Raw genomic sequence first — 22,194 nt, 5'->3', positions numbered from 1 at the left:
TTTTCTTTCAAACTGCAGTTCGGATTATTGGAGGGTTCTGACTAAAGAGGTTTGGATTAGCGATATACCATTGTAGTTTGTTTTATACAGCTGTCTGAAGCAAAAGTGTTGTTTGTATCCTTTGAAATGGATAAAATTGAATATCATGTGGTTATAAAATTCTTTGCAAAAGAAGGTTTAATGCCAAAAGAAATTCATTCAAAGTTCATTAAAATGTACGGCACTCTTCTCCTTCATTTTTCGACAATTAAGAAATGGGCTGCCGAGTTTAAACATGGCCTTTCCAGTCTTGAAGATGATCCACATGAAGGACGTCCAAAGTGCAACAACACCAGAAATCATTGATCGAGTGCATGATATATGGTATTGGATGACTGGCGAGGCAAAGTGCATGAAATTGCTGAGACTATAGGAATTTCAAAAGAAGGTGTAGGATATATTTTGCATGAAGAATTGCAAATGAAAAAGATTTTGCTCACGGCAGATCAAAAATGCACTCACATAAAAATCTCTGAACAGTGCTTGGAGCATTTTAACAAGAATAAAACTGATTTTGTGCATCTATTTATTACTATGGATGAGACTTGGATTCACCATTACACACCAGAATCCAAACAGCAGTCAAAACAGTGGACAGAAGCCGGTTGTTCAGCGCTAAAGAAGACAACATCGGTTCCATCAGCAGGAAAGGTTATGGCATCGGTGTTTTAGGGTGCTAAAGGCATTATTTTATTAATTATCTGGAAAAGGGTAAAACAATAACTGGTGAATATTATTCCGCTCTTTTAACCAGACTAGAAGAAAAAAATCATGTTTCATCAGGACAATACACCTGCCCACAAAGGTGTTTGGGCAATGGAAAAATTAAGGGATCTGCACTATGAATTGTTGGAATATCCATTCTATTGCCCAGATTTCACTCCCTCTAACTTTCTTCCCAAAACTAAAACTCTTCTTCGCTGGTCAGCATTTTTCTTCAAATCAAGAGGTGATTGCAGCTGTAGAGGGGTATTTTGCAGATCCTACTGAGAACCACTAAAGGGATGGGATAATGGTGCTGGAGTATCGCTGGAATAAATGTATTAGTGTTATGGGAGATTACTTTGAAAAATAAAAATAATTATGAAATTATAAATATGTTTTTTCATTGTTAGGACGAGAACTTTTCAGACCATCCTCATATGTGTGTATGCTCCAGATGATGAATGACCTTAATACGAAGGTCGAAATGTCGGGAAATGAAAATAATTATTTATAACATGGTTTTAGAGTCCATAATTTGCGTAAAATGAATGCTGATTACCATGTAACACTAAAGGAAAAGAAAACATATCGAAAGTTCCTGGGAAATAAGTCAGCTTGTGCTCTTAGAGAATACAGAGACAAATGTAAGAAAGCTAAACAAAAAGGCATGGGAAGACTTTTTCTGTTCAAATTTCATATACTCCAGCTGCCTTTCCACGTTCTCTCTTTTGATGGCTTTTTCTACATCGAGTATGGATATGTATTCTGGACACAAGAACATACAAAATAATTATCAGAAAGGCAGCAAAATATTCTGGAGGCTGTTGAAGAACTTCAGAAATGGAGGAAAGAGTGCTGTAATAGGAATTAGAGTTAATAAAGGTGACATGAAAACTAAAGAAAAAGATATCCTTGATGTATGAAGTAATTACTTTGAAAAATTGCTAAATAAAACAATCAGTGACAGCACAGTGGTAAAATTCACTCAACAGGTATGTAGTCCGGAATACATATCCGTACTTGATGTAGAAAAGCCATCAAAAGAGAGAAATGTGGAAAGGCAGCTGGAGTAGATGATATTTGAACAGAAATGTTCAAGTATGGAGGTACAGGTGTCCCTTGCTTAACGTGGGATTTGATTAATACGGGCAAAAGTAATTGCAGCAATCCCTTGATATATACGTGGCAAGAGTTTTGATTAACGTGCCTTTAACCCTGCGGAGCCTGCAGCTGATCTGACAGATACATGCAAAATGTTTAATATAAATATTCTTACACAATTCAGTGTATAGCTTGGAGGTCATGAGTAGCTGTGCATTCTTATGTTTTTTGCTGTCAGTTTGGTTTAACACATGTTATGTAAAAGTTTGTGATATTTAACAGTAAATTGTATCTGAGAGATACTGCGACCTCCGATGTCAGTATAGTATGGTTTAGTTTTTTTTTTTATTATTATTATTTGTTCAATAATTTTTAGATTGCAACTGAAAATAAATAAACCATCATGTATTACTGAAATAGAGAGCCAAAGGCTTATTTATCATACTTGTCCTCCAGGAGATGTGCTTTACATTATGAAAATACTAAGGAAAGTGATCTGGAGCTTACTCCACCTTTGCTACGAGTTGCCCATAAGGTTGCTTATGCTTGCATCCGCTGAAACTTTTAGTTTCTATATTCGGCTATAAAATAATGTTGGATTCAATATCCACTTAATTTGTACCATCATGTATTATATTTGCAGTGTTTTTTTTTTTTCTTTATGTTTCATTTATTGTTTGATTTGCCGAGATCTGGAGAGTCATTTTGCTTGTTATCGTAGAATTTATGCCGATAAGAAAAAAACTAAAGCAAGTATTTATTAAACATTTACTTTGCATTCATTTTTTATCTTTCCTAAAAGAGTACCATATAAAACGAATTATTAATACAGTAACCGATCATGGACGAATTGTAATTTTTACCATTGATTATTAGATTTGATTAACATGATTTTGATATATGCGGTAACATCGAGGGATTAATTAGCCGCGTTAATCGAGGAATACCCGTATAAAAGTCTTATAATGGCTGCACTGTTTAAAACAAGTTTAGAAGGCCTGTATAGAGGGATGAATTCCCGATGATTGGATTAGAGCTTTCATAGTAACTATATATAAAAAGGAAAAGAAAACTGAACGTGAGAATTACAGAGGTATTTCCCTACTGAGTGTTCCTGGTAAGATTTATGTAAGTTTACTTAGAGACGGTTGAGAAGGATTGTGGAAGGGAAGTTTGGTGAAAAACAAGCTGGATCCAGGCCAAATAAAGGCTGTCAGGATCAGATTTTCACTTTATGAAAAATAGTTGAGAAATCATGGGAATATAACAGAGATCTGTATTTAATTTTTGTAGATCTGGAAAAAGGCATATGACAAGGTGCCAAGAAAAAAGCTATGGTGTCAATGGGGTATTATATCAGATTTGAGTTGTAAGTCAGCAATTAGAATTGAAGGAAGTACATGAAGTTGGTTTCATGTTAAATCTGTTGTCAGACAAGGATGTACAATACCCCCTCTGTTATTCATTATCTATATGGATCACATTATGAAGGAAAGTGGTATTAAACCTGATATCAAAATTGGATATGTTAATCTCATCTCTTTGCTTTATGTGGATGATGTTATACTTTTAAATAAATCCAGTACAAGTGTGCAAGATTCTCCTGACTAAATTGCATAACTGTTGTAACAGATTTGGTATGAAAATCAGCAATAATGAAACGAAGACAATAAAAATAGGCAGAAACATTGAAAATATCAACTGCATCATGAATGGAGAACCTACAGAGCAAGTAATATATTTCAGCTGCTTAGGCACGATTTTTAATGAAGATGGTAAATTAAATATGAAAATAGACAACAGAATCAACAAATCTGGTATGGTAGGAAGTCAACTAAATAAATTTGTATGGAATGAGAGAGAAAAATTAGTCAAAACACTAAATTAGCTGTATACAAGACAGTGTTCAAACCACTTTTAACTTGTGGAACTGAGAGCTGGGTTAGAAATAAAATACATGACTACAGATATCAGAGTCCTGGGAATGATTAGGGGTGTGAACAGATGGCATCAATGGCAATATCATATTAAAAATGAGGATATTAGGAAAGAACTTGACATTGTTGGCATCCAGGAATATATTAACAGGGATAATCTCAGGTGGTATGGTCACTTAATGGGAGAGGAAAGATTAACAAAACAAGTGTTCTCTGCCAGGTTGGCAGGAGAAAAACCTAGAGGAAGACCAAAATATAGGTGGATTGATACAATAAAAATTGCCTTAGAAAACAGAAATATAAGATCTAATAATGTTGGAGTCTTGACAGATAACAGATTGATTTGGAGGAAAATTGTTGATAGGAAGTTAGTAATGATGTAAGTTCTTCATGTGGTAATATCATAATATCCTGTACACCCGTTTAGGGTACATGTCAGAAATTTGATGATGATGATTAAAAGCCTGTGTATTATTTTTTGAATACTATCTAAGTGTTATATAATCAGAGTGAAATCTATTTATTTTTAAAGTTCTATATTCTTTAACTTATGTATTTAATTTATATTCATATTTTCATTTTAGCAACTAGTGAAGACCAATGCAGTAAAGAAACTCTCCTGTCACTACTTCCACTCAGTGGTGAACAAAAGAATCCATTTAAAGTAAACCTTTTTTTTTTTTTAATTAAGACTAATAATTCATATGTTAACTGGAAGTAGATTTGTATGACTCTGTATTCTTCAATTAATATTTGTCATCAATAAATTTTTATATCAAGACTTGCAAATTATAAGCAGTACAGCTGCTAAGCTTTTGGATTGGCTCACATCATCTGAGGGGAAAAAATTAATTATAATACAGGTACACCACTGATTTTCCAGCACTGGATGGTCTAGCACCTCTTTTCGTCTGAACAAAATTAGAAGAGTGCACTTGAAATTTTTGCTACTACATACTTGTTAACTGGGCCACCGTAGGTGGCATTGTAGCATGTGCATGCTTGCATTATTTACATCTACACTTAATGGTGATCTCTTGATTTCTGAGTAATTCTAAGTATGGATAGGTTAATAGTAATGTATCAAGCAGAAGTTTATAACCACTTCATCATCATTAGTATTCTGTCTCTTGACAGGTCCAATGGCATAACTCAGCAGATTCTCTTCCCCCAATTTCCTCTGTCTCTTGCTTCCTCCTTCATTTCCTGATATCTTCTTGTTCCCATTATATCATCAAGCATCGTTAGTCGTCTTCTTCCGCTTGGTCGCTTTCCTTCAATTTTCCCTTCTATCATTCTTTTCAGTAGGCTGTCTCCTCTTAATACATGTCCTATCCAGTTATGCTTTCTTCTTCAACTCTTTGTAATACTTCTTCATTGGTGATTTTTTCAGTCCACTTTATTTTCTCCATAACCACATTTCAAATGCCTCCAACATTTTAGCTTCTTTCTTCCTAATAATTGTCCATGTTTCTGACCCATATAGGGTCATACTCCAATGTATGACCCTATATGATTTTTATTCATTTTATTAATAAACAAATTTTTCTTGCTATAAAAGGCATATTTTCCTTTGTTAATTCTTTCTTTTATTTCCATGTCACATTTTCCATTTTCTTGTATTATACTACCAAGGTATTTGTATTGTCTCACTTGCTCTACACTTTCTCCATTCATCATCACCTTGATACTTCCTGGTTTCTTGGAGACTCTCATCACTTTTGTTTTCTTTGCGTTAATTTTCATACCATATTTCTTGCATATATTTTTGAATTTTTGCATTAGGTGCTGTAGTTCATGTTCGGTATTAGCTAATATTGCTAAGCTAATATTAGCTAATACTGAATAATATAATTTGCTCTACACTTTCTCCATTCATCATCACCTTGATACTTCCTGGTTTCCTGCAGACTCGCATCACTTTTGTTTTCTTTGCGTTAATTTTCATACCATATTTCTTGCATATATTTTCGAATTTTTGCATTAGGTGCTGTAGTTCATCTTCGGTATTAGCTAATATTGCTTGATTATCTGCAAATCTAATATTTTGTATTGTTCTTCCTCCAATAGTGATTCCTCTTTCCTCTTCATAAAATGCTTCTTTTATCATTTCTTCTGCAAATATATTGAAGAGCATCGGTGAGAGGCAGCATCCCTGTCTTACGCCTCTGCCAATCACACATTTTTTAGTTTTTCCTACTTTTGTCTTTATTATGACCATCTGGTTCATATATAACCACTTGCACTGTATTATTTGTACAATGCAATTTCATTTACTCACTTAATTAATGTTTTAATTTGCATTTCATGTTTGTTTCTAGTCATCCATGGTGCTTTTTAAAAATTAGTGAGTGAGAGATGCACTAATAAATTAATATTTACTTAATCTTTGTTGGTCTGGAAAAAGTTAATGGGAATATAGCTTAGGACTGGATGTTAGGTCAGAAGCCCTGGTCAGTTCTCTGCATTGCTAAAAAGGTTATGCAGTGGTCTTCTCTCAGTTATCCAACTTTGATCCTTTTTAAGCAGTCCAATTTAATAATCCATTAATGTGCTTTATTAACATGTATAACCAACACATGAGTCTAAATAAATGCATTATTTACAATCTTGCATTGCTTATGTCCTCGTTATTTTAATAACTTTCAAATTTGTTCTTCAAGGATTTTATCTTATTATTTCTTTTGTATATACTTGTATTTTCATTTAGGTTTAAGATAATGCAGATTCATACGTAGAGACATGATTTTTAGTGATACGATACAATTAAAAATCAACCTTGATTGTAATAAATTAGGGATCATTCCTCCTAGTTCATTTTTTGCTTGCAAGTCTTCGGTCATTGGACATATTTATTTTATTATATAGTGAAACCTGTGGAGTATTCATACTTAAATACATACATAATTCATTGTATTATTTATTTATGTTTTTTTTATTTTATTTCTTTCTTTATTTTTTTTTTAAATGGCTGTGCAAAAAAAGTATTGTTATTTGACTATTTTTGCCAGCAAGATTTTCTTTTCACGTGCCTTTTACAAAATGTGTAAGTACCTGTTATGTGTTTTTCTATCCATACACAAGTTATTTCTACATTCTGGCTGGATGGATTTTATTGAAGTTCCATATTTGGAATACTCAGAAAATTATTGAGCCACCTCAGTAACTTTTATTCATACTATTAGGGGAAAATTTGGGATATAGTTATGTTCAATATCCAGATTTTGTTTCAGTCAAATAATTTTTGAAACAAATAATTTTTTTTTTTTTTTTGCTAAATTTTGAAGCAAAATGACTGGAACTTATATTAATATGTCCTCCCCATTTGGTGATAAATCGATTTGTATTATACTGGCACATGAGGTGGGGCACAAGAAATTGTCTCATTTTCTGTTAAAGTATTGGAAAGGTATGTCATAAATTATGGTGTGTTCTTTCACCTCTGCATAGCTTCAGTTACATAATCAGCAGTATAAAGAGATGCTGATGAATTGCATAGTTAGACAGCAGTTTTTATACCATCTGTGTCCATTGGGATAAAGATGGTATAAAAGATGTTATCTTGCATTCTTACCACTTCTCTGGAATCTTTCTTGTGCTCATACTCAAATTATACCGCAAGGTCAAAGGTATAACCAGTTCACCTGAATGCTTTTTTTAGCATTTACGTTGAAAATAATTAAGAGAATTTCTGTTTTAGTGATACATCAAATTACTAAGAGATGAAATGAATTGCATATGAACCAGAAATCATATAGTGGTAATTTAAGAAAAGGAAAATTATAAAGAGAGGTATAATACAAAAGAAATCCCCATTTATTTAGAGAATTCTCTCTATGTCTGGTGCATTCACCTACTATAAGATGTGATGAATTACATATGAGCTGTTGAAATATAAGAAATGAATTGCTTGTGCATTTATTAATAATCAAGGGGTAATAAGAGAAGGATGCATTGGGAAGGGAGGAATAACATTTTTATAGAAATTTAAGTCAAGAAATGAACCATGCAGATGATTGAATGTGTAAAACCGAATAGCTAGGCTGTAAAAACAACAGATTTTAGTGTTTCTCTTAAGAATAATTACATGGTATGCACCCATGTGCAGTTTTATTTTATTTCTAATCATTTGACTAGTTTTGTTTATCATGTGGTCAACTTTTTTAAGAATCAACCACAAATTTAAATTCTTTTAAGTAATTCACTAAAAGACATTGGTTTACACAGACATAAAGAACATTTATTAAAGTTTGCTAATTCAATTAGCTATTGAATATATGATTAGTAGTATTAGTAGAGTGGAAGTGAAGGAAGCCATAAAGAGGATGAAGAATGGAAAATCGGTGGGCTCTGAGAGGATCCCAGTGGAGGCATGGAAGACACTGGGGGTAGAGAGAATTGACCTGCTGTGGGACCTGTTAATAAAAGTTTGTCAACAGGAAAATATACCTGAGGAATGGAGGGAAAGTACTCTTGTCCCCATCTACAAGATTAAAAGGGATGCCCAAGACTGTAAGAATTACAGAGGAATAAAGTTGATGTCCCACACAATGAAAATCCTAGAGAGGGTTCTTGATGGAAGAATGGGGAAACAAGCCTGGAACTCTTTATGGAATAATCTTGAGTTCCTTTATTCACATTATGCTGGATATCAGTGATGTCAGAAAATCTTCGTCCCTTTAGCACAGTCTTTAATTTTGGAAACAGTCAGAAATCACAGGGAGCTAATTTGGGTGAATAAGCAGGATGACCTAATTCGGTAATCGAATTTTTGGCCAGAAACTCTCTCACGATGAGCGCACTATAGCTCTCTGCATTGTCATGATGGATGATCCACTTGTCAGGCCACAATTCAGATCTTTTTCTCTGAGCAGAATCTCGTAATCTTTTCAGCACCTCTAAATAACATTGTTGGTTGACTGTTTGTCCCTATTCAATGAATTCATGGTGAATGATCCCCCCCTGTGATCAAAGAAATACACCAGCATGGTCTTGAACTGCGAACGTGGTATGCATGTTCTGTCATTTCGTTTCAGGATTATGCTGGAAGCACCAAGTTTCATCACCTGTAATTACTCTCGGAAACATGATTATTTGCAGACAGTTCATTCACAACTTGAACCCGTTGCTGCTTCTGTTCATCCATCAAGATCTAAAGCACAAAGTTTGCTTTCACATACCCAATTCTATTGGGTACGTGAAATTTTCTCACACTTAATCATTTGTCAGACCGTACCAAATCTCGTGCTCTGTTCACATTTGCCTCTGTCTTTTTTTTTTTTTTTTTTTTTTTTTTTTTTTTTTTTTTTTTTTGTTGTCCACTTCTAGGGTCATTGTTCACATCTTCTTGCCCACCTTTGAATTTCTTATGCCACTCAAAGACACTTGACTTTTTCATCCACACCATATGCCACTTTCAACAGCAACAACATTTCAATAGCAGTTTTGCCAATTTTCACACAAAATTTGATGTTAACATGCTGTTCCAAATTTTGATCTCACATTTTTACACCAAAGTTTACATGGTGCAAAGTTTGTTTTGCAATATTGTGTTTGCAGTAGCCAACTAGCAGATGGCTCTTTCCACTTGAGATTTACGCATGCATTAGTTAAAAGACGTACAAACACGATTACTCATGTGACTCCAGCCAAATCACCACACAGGCAGCACTATGTAGCCATTCCAGAAATTAATTGTTGCACCTCATATTGACCATCTCTGCACTCATCACTCTCCATGCAAAAAGCATTCTCCTCCTTATACAACTTATAGGAATAACCTCTCTTCTCCTCCTGTCTTCTCCCTTTTATGCAAAACTTTCTTCATATTAATCTGATAATACCTCATTAACAACTTATTGTTAATCAAGTATTACCAGAAACTATCTTGATCAATTGTCTCTGGACTGTTTCGAATACATCTTCATCTTTCTGAAAACTGGGTGACCAAATCTATGCACAGTAATTCATATGTGGCCTGATCAAAGCTTTATACAATACAACCATAACATCCTTAGTCCTACACGTTAGTGCAATCCTCATCATCCCCATAATCTGTTGTGCTGTCCTTGCAGTTTTAGCAATATGTCCCCAAAATTTTAGTCCTTGTCCACGATCACTCCCAGATCTCTCATTCTCCCATACCTCCTCCAAGATATTTCCACCAATTGTGTACTTCCCACTTCCCTTCCCACTGCATTCAAGTTCTGCATGATGTCACATTCACAAGAATGAAATACCTTTATGAATTGCTCATTAAATACCTCAGCTACATCCTCTGCAGTGGTTATCATTCCACCATTAATCAGTGTTACCATTCCATAATCATCCTTTCTTCTGCTGGCCAGTATTGAAAAAACACTCTGACAATCTCTCCAGCTGACTCACCAAAACCATTTAAATTTACAAGGTTTGTTAATTAAATGGGTTTTTTGCACACAAATCTGCATATAGTTTCCTTGTGTTAACTGTATTCTAATGGAAAAGTTGTCTAAATAAATTAGCTAACTGCTCATACTGCACTTTTGATTCCCTTATCAAGTAAGTGACCTTCCTCTCTTGCCTTTGTACTCCTCATACAACAACTGGTTGTTACACTCATCTTTTGCTTCTTCCATGATACCTTCTTCTTTTAGATTGTATGGATACCTCTTCTTTTTGATTGTATGGATCAAGAGGTTGAATAGAGAATGTTTGATCCTTGGAATACTTTATGCTTTTGCCTCTATCAGATAGTTCTTGAGTAAAGCTCAAACAATACTGATATCCTTTTCATCTAATTCCTCATTCTATGTTATTCTGCAAGTTGTCTCCTGAGCTTCTTATAATCGCCAGCCTTATAATTACACATATATTCTTTTCTGACAGAAGTTCCTCATATGGCTGGCTGCCCTCCAAGTGGTCACTATCACCAATGGTGGAAGATTTGGCACATAATCAAATCCAAGACCCTTGATCCTTATGTACTCTCTGTTACATACTGCCTAAGGTAGTTGTCTCCAAAAATTCCAGAAATTCATATTCTTTTCTCCCAGATGCAGACTCTTCATTTCAGTCTGTATTGCCATAATTAGCACCAAAAATGATTGTTCATTTCTTGTTAACCAGGCTGATTTGCCTATACATTTTCTTCTTACTGTGCTCCACATTATCGGTCTATAGCAACACCCAATTAAATATTTCATCCTTTTCACCTCTACCTCACACTATACTGCCTTAAAACCCATGCACACTATTTGCCTCTCTTACAAATCCACCTTAGATGGTCATAACTCCTCTAGTACCATCAACAGTACTGTTTCTTCACAAAAAAATATCATATCCATCCATCTCTGTTCCTGTCAGGATGTTATCCTCATCTAATCATGTCTTTCTTATTCTAACAATTTTGGAACAAATGAACTTAATCAATGCAACAATTTTATTTCTCCTATTTCAAATATTTCTGGCATTTAGTAAACAAACATAAATCTTTTCTGTTTTTACAAGGCCTGCTGACATCACTTCTCAGATGACTCCTCAATACATTTCCCAGTCTCTTCTATATTACCACTGATTCTACAACTTTCCTCAGACCCAAACTCTTCCCTTCCATCCCAATCCTTTTTTGTCTACTCACACATTCACGTCTGAATCCAGCATCCACACTTTTCATGCACTGTTTCCCCATCCACTCTAACTTCTCCCCTTTTCCCTGTTTATTTGTGTTTCTGTCCTCTCATTTCCTTTACTCATGCTACTCGCTCTTCATTTACAAGCTTTCCTGCTCTTTTGCATCACCTCACACTACCTGAGATTCCCTATTCAGTAGTTATTACGTTTCTTTCCGGTGACAATCTCTCCAGCTGACTCATCAAAACCATTTAAATTTACAAGGTTTGTTAATTAAATGGTTTTTTTGCACACAAATTATATTTTCCCTTTGTTAACTGTATTCTATTGGAAAAGATGTCTAAATAAAATATTGTATGCTCAGTGCCTTTTTAATAAATTAATAAGCTAAAAGATTTTTTTTATTTTGATGTTCTTTTATTTATTTATTAATTTGTCATTTTTTAGAATTTTAAAATGATATATTTGTTGATATTTCATTTTTAAATTCTAAACAGTTCTATAAGGAAAGCAAAGATTTGTTTGCTAATGGCTTTCTCTCTCCCCCCTCTGTGTGTGTGTGCGTGTGCGCGCGCGCGCTTAGCAGACAACCAGCAACAGGAGTAAATTTCAGTTTTGTGAACAGCAATAAAACTATTAAATTATTTTAGTGAATTACTTCTTGTCTTTTAAAGAAATATATATAGATGAACTTTTGTAATTTTCATGTGAGACTTCATATGACCGTAGACTCTTGTTAGCATTTGGTTGAGATATATTTGCAAAGATGATTGAAAAAATCCTGATATATATCTAATCTACAGATATCATATTGTGACCTGGTTTGACAGTATTGAAGTTTAATTAGTAAATAAAGAGAATAGTGCCCAAATTGGCCCTAATATTGTTTAAGGACATTATTCTCAAGAAACTATCCCTTTATTAAATAGACCTCACTGAAGAGATTTTTTTATGCTAAAGGTATTAATCATTGTTATCTACATGATTTAAGGATCTACATGATATTATCAGATCCCATTTTGTGTGTGCATTAAAGTATGCTGGAGTCAATTGAAAACTGACTTGGCTGTGCACATTTTATGTGGATGAGAATATTTTTTCATATGTAGAAAAAAGATATGCTCTTATAGAGAATTTAGCACCTTACTCTTGCTGAAGAAAGCATGTCCTGGAAGATTATTCTAAATCATTCACTTTTTTTAGTTAATAAATTGAAAGATTCCATTTATGTAAAGAAAGGAAATATTTTATACATTCATGTTGCTGTTCTTTAGGGATATGAGCTGTTTTCTGTTTATTAAATGTATTGAAGTTGTCAACATGACTGGAAGTGATGGAGAAGAGTGCATGCTGATTTAAAATAATAGTCATGAAAACACTTAAATTTTTAAGGACATTATTTTCAAGAAACTATCCCTTTATTAAATAGACTTCACTAAAAAGATTTCTTTATGCTAAAGGTATTAATCACTGTTATCTGCATAATTATGATTATCAGATCACATTTTTCAGAACACTTAAATTTTTTCTTGAAAATTCCCTTTAAGTGTACTTTAGCCATTATTATTATTTAGGTGGTTTTGTCATCTTCAAATTTATTGGTGCATAGAGGAGATTTAAATGTTGTTATGTGCTAGTCATATGAAATTATATAATTTATCAAGCTGCTTATTTTCTCAAGATTGTAGTCATTTTTTGCTATTAAACCTGTTCTATTACAATTATATGATTATAATTACAAATTACAGATAATGACTAACTGATAGACAAAGGAAATTAACCTGTTTTTGCATTTTTAAAAATGTATCTAAAAAGACCTACTAGCAGATGTTCTTCCTCTTATTACCACTAAACAAAAGATCAGTTACCTGTAAAACATTAGTTTATCAGATTCATTCCTTCTGTGCTACAGATAACTGATCTTTCCCCCTATAGAATTGCAGTCTAATGTCGGTAAACATATATGTGAAGGATCTCTTGGATAATTCATTTTATATAAGAAATAACTATTAAATGATCAGGTGCCTCTTGACTAGTTTCTCATTTTAAAATATTAATTACATGCATAAAATTTTAAATACTTTGAGATACTAATTACTAACATTAATTCATGAAAATTTGGTTCTAGATTGAATTTCAGCAGAAACGGCCTTCTCAGGGAATTGACAATATTCTTGAAGCTACAAATCAGATGACACAGTCCTTTGAGAAAACTGGTGACATAGCTGTTTCAGACAACAAACAAAAGGTAGAACATAAATGATACCAACATTCTGTTATTAAATGTTAACTTGATTATCTAATTAAGCACAGATTTCTCCATTTATTGTTCATTTCTCCATGCTGCATTTCTCCATTTATTGTTCACCATTCACTAATATGAAGTCATCTCCGGCTTAACAATAATTCTGTCCTTTTAGGTTTCAGCTATTATATGTATGTTATTAAAATGGGAACAGAATAACCCTCACTATTTAGCGATTTGGCCAATGGGGATATTTAGAAATGTTGACTAGATATCCATCTTCCTTGAGATGACTGACTAGAGCAAAATCTTGTGAACATTCAGGCCAGCCACTAGATAGTACGCAGGACTGAATTCAATTATAATGCATGAGGAGTTTCTCTATCAGTGAATAATCCTTCTGACATTGACTCTTGGTTGGAGGAGACTAAGTATAGTGGCAAGGTGGAGAAACTACTGAGACAACATATGGACTGGAAACAGGGTGCTCTCTCTCTCTCTCTCTCTCTCTCTGTGTGTGTGTGTGTGTGTGTGTGAGAGAAAGAGAGAGAGGGGAATGCCCATGAGTCCTTCACCCTTACTACATATTCCTCATTAATAAACTTCATTAATAACTGTGGATCAAAAAAAAAAAAAAAACCTATTCACCAAATTATCATTGTATGGTCTACTAACTGTCTCTCTCTCACATTCACTCTGTGTCATGGCAGGTGGATAGCTTCCTCTCTTCAAATTTCCCTTCACTGCCACCAACAGAGGAGTAATTCAGGGCTTACGATGGACTTTTTTTTATTGACACTGTTTTTCTTGTCCATAAATGATCTATCACTAACCAAATCCTATCCACAGTTTTGCTGATGGTAGTACACTCCATTCGTCCTTATCATTTGAAAAACCTGGTAGTACTCATGTATCCTAATCTCTATGATCATCTGTAATATCAGTGCCTTAAACTCTGATTTCCTTGCTATATTTCAGTGGGGGATGAGGACAACCTTGTCAACTTCAATCCCATCAAAACACAGTTTTACCTTCAACAAGAAAGATTATACTTCGCCTTCTCTCACCTTTGATAATACTCAGATCTCCATGCTTGATTATATATATCTCTTCTTGGACTTAATTATACCTTTATTATGATTATACCTCCTATTATGAGTACATCACATTCATAGCTTCTCTGCATCCAAAAATGCTATATATCCTTTTTTATTCAATTCCTGACATCTATAAAATCTGCCCTACATTAGAATATTGTTCTCACATATGATTTGATGCACCGAAAACCTCTAAAAATGCTTCATGCCTTCCAGAGGAGGATAGTTTGATTAATTAGTGATCTTTCTCTTACAGACTCACTCCAGTCATTATCTCATATGTTTCTGCTTTGTATCTCGTCTGCAGATATTTTTATGGGTAGTGTTTTATTCTACTGGCCAACACCATTCTTTCACTTTCCCTCAAACTCATAAATATATGAGCAGCAGCTGTCCGACATCCATTGACTGTTCAGCTCCAAACATACCGAAAAACAGCTTCTAATTCTCTTCTTTCATATCTTCTCTGTGCTCTGGAACATTCTTCCATAAACAGTTTTCCCTAAAAACTACAACCTATAGCCATTCAAAAAAACATAACAGGTTCCTTCTTTACACTTTCTCAATGTGCTATAGATTTTGCAACCTCTTATGTATGGGCTTTATATATAAAAAACTCTCACATGACCACTTTAGTTCATTATAATGTGTAAATCATCATTCAGGTGTATTTGATTAATTATTTTCTTCACTCTTCATATTTTCAAATGTCATTTTCATTAAGTTCATCGTATTGCAGAAATGAATCCAGAAGTAACATCTTGTGTGCTCTGGATCATTAAAGGATGAAGGATGTCTGTGTTTTTCTGTCTTCTCAGTTTGATTGATAAGCAAAATTACACTACATTACTGCACATGCTTTACTTATCTATAAATATTGTTAATAATCATTCTGTCTGCTATTTGTTGCCCAAAAAAACCTATACAAAACAAAATTCATTGTCTCTTCTTGAAAGTAACATCAAAGCACATTTTAAATAAATCAATTTTTTTTAATGCTATGTTTGGCAGAGAGATTTCAGTCTAAATTTGCAAACCTTTTATTTCTAAATAACACCTGAGTATTTACTGTTTATACTTTATATGTATAGCTCTCAGTAAATTAAATTATTTCAAAGTGCTACTCCGAAATGAAAAATGTTTTAACATGTCACTGGAACTGAAATTCATTACATAGAGGCCATTGCCCTGCTTATTGGAAGCCTCCACGTTTGGTCTCTAGAGCAGGGTTTCCAGATTGTACATACTTTGTAAACCCTGCTGTAGAGACCAAACATGGAACTTTTTCATCACTTTATTTTGCATGTAAAATAAAATAACAATGCAAACAGAAAAATAACAAAAAACCCTCAGCCACTCACATGTTAATCTGTTATAGGTTTGTTTATATCCTTTCAAGGATGCGATTGAATAAATAAAATGCCTATTTAAAAAATGTGAGAAAGTTGTTAAACTATTTAAAGCCATGGTTTTTTACTAACATTGTGTAAACTATACTACTAGTCTACTACTACTACTATCCTAGTCCCCATAATGGGACTAGGATAATTAATTTGCAAACATATATATTTATTTCTAACTTGATTTGAATGTATTGTGTAATTACTGTTTCCTTCTATATGAAGATGCCTTGCAAAACAAAATACAGTGTATTCTTATAATAGCAAACACTGCTATAACAAACTACCAGAAAGTCCCAACCATTGCTCTGTAGGCATAGTGCAATGCTAAAAAATTCACTACAACAAACTATTTCTGTGGTTCCTCCGAGTTTACTATAGTGAACATTGACTATATCAGTGAACTGTCATTAAACTTGGTTTCTTCATGGAAACAAGATGTTGGCTTTATGGACTTATGTTGAATTTTATACTATATTTTGAAAGAAATGCACCAAAAATAAAATAAAAATATTTGGTTCATATATCCCCATGTGACACATCTCCTAGTGCATCATGGTGAGTATATATATGGATGGAAAGTGCGTGTGTGTGTGTGTGTGTGTGTGTGTGTGCACGCAAAGAGCAAATAGCATCTTTCTCAATTGGTAGCTAGCTAAAATAGCAGCTTAAATATTTCTCAGCATTGTAATTTAGTGACACATAACACCCATTCTTGTTACACATAATTTTTCAGAACAGATAAGCCAGGAAAATGTCTGAAAATGGAAGAAAGTTATACTCCCTAGAAAACTATAGCTTCAAGGCATGATTTGCAATTAAAGCTTGCAAAAAAATACAGCATTGGGGTTCATTTTGCAACATAAACAAAAGGAACTTAGAGGAATTTGCAAGAGACTGTGATATCAGTGTAAGTCTTTTCAAATATAAGGGCATAAAAAAAAGCATTTAATGAAGATCTTGATTTAGTTCTTCAGTTATTTAATTAAAAAAAAAAAGGCAGAAGAAATATCCATGTTGGCCAGCATATAAAATATAAAGCCATGATATTTTGTACTAATATTAAGAAACAGCTTAGGAATTCTTGAAAATAAGCATAGCATGCAGATTAGGTGATTAAAAGTTTAGATTATTCATGTTTTTCATTCATTTATCTGTGCATTCTCTGTCATTATCCTGGATAATTTGACAGGGTATTTTCTTCCATTAAGTCTGGTTTTGCCTGCCACTTTCAGCTAGGACACCTATTGATTAAGATTAATATGCATTAAAAACACTTTACTGACACACATACCCCAACAGAGTTTAGAAAAGACAAAAGAAAAATAATCTGCAGTACACTAAGGGATAGGTGAAACACAAAACACATCCTTATCAAGTATTAACCCTGTCTTCTTGTAGTGTTCACAAAAAAAGAGTTCAGATGAATCCAACCAATTTTCCCGCTCTAAGGAGTGAGACAATTGGTAGGAAGGGATTCAAGCTAGAAATATAATCTTCAGATCTAGATAATCTTTGATACCTTATAAAACATGACCACCTTGCTAATTGGAGAACTGAAGTGGCTCATTATTTCAGTTGGAATACCATGCATGGTCTCAAAAGCAGGCTCCCAATTTCTATCCTCTCACTTTCTTTTCCATGTAACTTGAATAATACTCGTCAGTGGCATGTCAGACATATTGTGTGGAGACTCAAAGCCACCTCTTTTTGTGCACATAACACAAAACAGTAATACACAGGCTGGCTATTTAGAGGCTTCCTAACAAGTCAGTGTATAATCTTTCTGCCACCTCATCTGCCTTTAAATAGCATATGGAGCGCAGTTTGAGAAATATTATCTGAGGCAGTATTCGGGCCATACTATGACAAGCCGATTGGGTGTATGGGCAATATATCCAAATATCTGTTTCATCCCATTGCCCGTCCCTGCTTTCTTTCATCTAATCACCAGAATGACCATAAACAGAATATCAAACTTGTTATTCTGATTGAAAAAAAAAAAAATCTCCCTGAAAAATCAAAAAAAAAAAAAAAAAAACTTTAGAAAACACAAAAAATTCCACATCCATTTTACTAATATTCACAGCATAAACACAAACATAAATAATGTACATCAGCACTTAAAAATATCTAGATGTGATCTCTGATAATACCCTCAAATACCAACCTGAACAACTATTCTATTTAAGACCACACCCAACTGCTCAAACTGTATTTTGTATAGTTTTTTCTGCCATAAGGATTGCACTCATACCTTTGGGTGATCTGGTATTCCATGAAGAGAATGTCACTGAGTCACACTCTAAATGCTAAAAATTATTGAAGCTTGATTATCTGCAGTCATCATCATCAAATTCCTGACACATACCCTCAAGGGGCGTATGGTATGTGATAGTACCACATGAAAAATTTACATCATTACTAACTTCCAATCTACAATTTTCCTCCAAATCAGTCTGTTACTTGTCAAGACTCCAACATTATCAGATCTTATATTTCTATCGTCTAAGGCACTTTGTACCGTATCAATCCACCTATATCTTGGTCTTCCTATGGGTCATTTTCCTGCCAACATGGCAGAGAATACTTTATTTGCTAATCTTTCCTCACCCATTCTATTCAAGGTACCATACCACCTGAAATTAGCTCTGCTAGCTCATTCCTGGATGCTGACAATGTCAAGTTCTTTGCTAATATCATTCGTTTTTAATATGATATTGCCATTAATGCAATCTGTTCACACCTCTAATCTTTCTCAGGACTCTCATATCTGCGGTCTCTAGTCTTTGGTCAAGTGTTTTACTTCTGACCCAGCTCTCAGATCCATTAGTTAAAACTGGTTTGAAATACAGCTAATTTAGTGTTCCGACTAATTTCTCTCTTATTCCATATGAATTTATTCAGCTGACTTCCTACCATACCAGCTTTGTTGATTCTGTTTGCTATTTCCATATTTAATTTACCATCTTCACTAATAATGTACATCCTTGTCTCACACCAGATTTAACATTAAACCATCTTCCTGTACTTCCTTCAATTCTAACTGCTGACTTACAACTCAAATAAAGACTAAGTATTGCTTGATATAATGCCCCATTGACACCATATAACTGTAGAGTATTGAATAGCTTCTCTCTTGGAACCTTGTCATATGCTTTTTCCAGATCAGCAAAACTTAAGTATAGATCTTTGTTATATTCCCATGCTTTCTCGACTATTTGTTGTAAAGTGAAGATTTGATCCTGACAGCCTCTATTTGGCCTGAATCCAGCTTGTTCTTCACCACAATTCTTCTCAACTGTTTCTCAAGTATACTGGCATAAATCTTGCAAGGAACACTCAGTAGGGAAATACCTCTGTAATTCTCACATTCAGTTTTATTTCCCTTTTTATATATGGGTACTATTACAGCTCTACTCCAATCATCAGGAATTCGTCCCTCTGTCCAGGCCTTCTGAACTATGCAGTGCAGCCATAAAACTTTTATACCACCATACTTCAGCATTTCTCATTGAATATCACTACTCTGCTGCCTTTCCACATTTCAAGCCTTTGATGGCTTTTTCTACTTCAAGTATGGATATGTATTTCTGACTGTATGCCTGTTGAGTGTTTTTTACCACTGTGCTATCACTGCTTGTTTCATTTAGCAATTTTTTGAAGTAATTACTCCATACTTCAAGGATATCTTTTTCTCCCATTTTCATGTCACCTTTATCATGTCTAACTCCTTTTAGAGCACTCTTTCCTCTATTCCTAAACTTCTTCAACAACCTCCAGAATATTTTGCCACCTTCTTGATATTTATTTTCTATATTCTTGCCAAAGTCCTCCCATGACTTTTGTTTAGCTAGTTTTACACAGTGTTTAAGCATTCTTGCATTTGTCTCTGTATTCTCTAAGAGTAAAAGCTGACTTATTTGCCAGGAACGTTTGATATGCTTTCTTCTTTTCCTTCACTGCCTCTTTAACTTCCTGTGTCCACCATGGAGTTCTGAATTTTCTATCCTTGCAGACAACCTCACCACATGCCTCAGCTGAATCAATCAGGGTTTTCTTCAACGTTTGCCACTGAATCTCCAAGGCTTGGTTTTTGTTCTCAAACTCTTTCATTTTTTTTCCCAATAATCTTTGTGTATTTTAGTCTACAGTTCACATCTGAGAGCTGCTCAACTTTTATTCACTTAAGAACTTTCTTACATATCATTCTTTTCAATATGAAATTCAATTTTATCCTGCTCAAGACTAAATAGTGATCACTTCCAATTTCAAATCCTCATACACTCTGGTGTCCTGCACCAGGGAGAAAACATCACTATCACCAATAACATAGTCATTGAGACTTTTTCTTATTCCTTGCCTCTTCTGTCCATGTGAATTTGTGCACATTTTTATATTGGAATATGGTGTTAGTAATAACCAGTCGAATATGGTGTTAGTAATAACCTGAGCAGAAATCCAACAGATATTTGCCATTATTATTAGCTTTGCTCTTTTCTCCAAATTTTTCCAAAATATTTTTGTATGTCTCACAATCATTTCATATTCTGCTGTTTAGATCCCCAACAAGGACTAACTTTTCCTACTTCATTGTGTCAGTAGCTTTCTTTAGAGCCTCAAAAAATTTCTCCACTTCTACCTTAGTAGAGCCTTCTGTGGAACCATAGGCACAAATAAGTCTCATTGTCCAGTTCCCCATTTTGATATTGCCCACATCACTCTACTTGAGACTGCCTGCCACTCAAGAATATTAGCCTCATATTTAGTGTTGAATACTATGGCTATCCCTTCTTTTCCTTGATTGTCATTGCCTAAATATAACATTTTGTATTTATTGCTCAGAAAGATCTCACCAGTTTTTGTCTTTTTTGTTTCAGTCACCCCTATTATGTCGATCTGGTACTTATCTAATTCCTCGGCTAGCTCCGTTTCTTTGCCATTCAGGCTTCTTACATTGATAGTACCGATCTTTAACTCTGGTGATGTTGAGTTGGGGTGTGCTTTCAGATTTGTTCCAGTAGCTGACTTTTCACTGTTCGCCCTGATTTCTCTGGCGAAAACAATGGTGGCCTTGTTTAACCAGGCAATGCTGCAGCCGGCATGAAATTTTGTCATGTTGTACCATCATTTTGTATATTGGTTTTAAGCCAATAAGAATACAATTTGGTTGGCTAAATCCCAAATTGCCAGCCCATCTTCATTCGTTCAGTATCCAGGTAGATACCCAACAGGGTGCACCACAAGAAGGTGAGGATTGGACATTAGGTCAGAAGCCCTGATTGGTTTTCTGCATTTCTTTAAAGGCTATGTGGAAGTCTACTCTCAGTTATACAGCTTTGACCCTTAAGCACCCCTTATCTACAGTCTAACTACCAAAATGGTGAAGTCATCTTCTTAAGTGACTTCAATGTCCACAACTCTTACTGGCTTTCCTTTTCTAATTCTCTTGGCCTGGAAGTGTTTGCTGTAAACAATGCATAACCAGCCAGAATACCAGATAATCCTATCCATTCTCCTCAACACCCTTGATCTCTTTTTAACTATTTCTTCTTCTAATTGTATTGTAGTCACTTCTCTTCTCAATAACTGACCACAATGTTGTACAAGTTTTTTCTACTACAACATATCCTTTACTCAGCCATTCACAGTATAACAGCACCAAATGTTTGATTATCTCTAGGACTTCTTTTCCATGGTCAGGCTACTACTTTCACTCTACTCATCTAAACACTTGTGCTGAACGAGTTACTTAAATTATCCTAGCTAGAATGAAGGCCTTTGTTTACCATTCTATTCAAAATTTCTATTCATTCTCCAAGCCATGTTTTTATGACAGGTGTGCCAAGGCAGTCTGAAGAGGGAAATCTCACCATACTGCATGACTTTACAAAATACTCCATCATCATTCTCTACACTGAAGCAAAAATCTGAATACAGAAAACTTGTTTCTTGTTTCTGGTCCCTTGCAAAGGTGGCCACTGGGCATAACCTCTCATATTTAAGCTGAAGATTTCATTGCCTAGTATGAAACCATGATCTGCTTTCTGGAGCCTGAA

General features: G+C 34.4%; 1 protein-coding gene across 1 annotated transcript in view; it reads left to right on the top strand.

Moving 5' to 3' along the window:
- The window catches only part of Ctf4 (Chromosome transmission fidelity 4), a 525,719-nt gene that overhangs the window by 452,087 nt on the left and 51,438 nt on the right, over positions 1-22,194 (top strand). The window contains exons 25-26 of the mRNA XM_090398697.1: positions 4,367-4,446; positions 13,522-13,641. Coding sequence (XP_090254823.1) covers positions 4,367-4,446; positions 13,522-13,641 — 200 coding nt within the window. The remainder of the gene's footprint in view (positions 1-4,366; positions 4,447-13,521; positions 13,642-22,194) is intronic.

Source organism: Typopeltis vanoorti, chromosome 10 (genome assembly GCF_054136105.1).
Source record: "Typopeltis vanoorti isolate ZY-2024b chromosome 10, IOZ_Tvanoo_1.0, whole genome shotgun sequence".
In the NCBI taxonomy this organism is placed as follows: Eukaryota; Metazoa; Arthropoda; class Arachnida; order Uropygi; family Thelyphonidae; genus Typopeltis; species Typopeltis vanoorti.
Note: the sequence above shows the minus strand (reverse complement) of the source record. Positions and strands in the feature narration are given on the sequence as shown.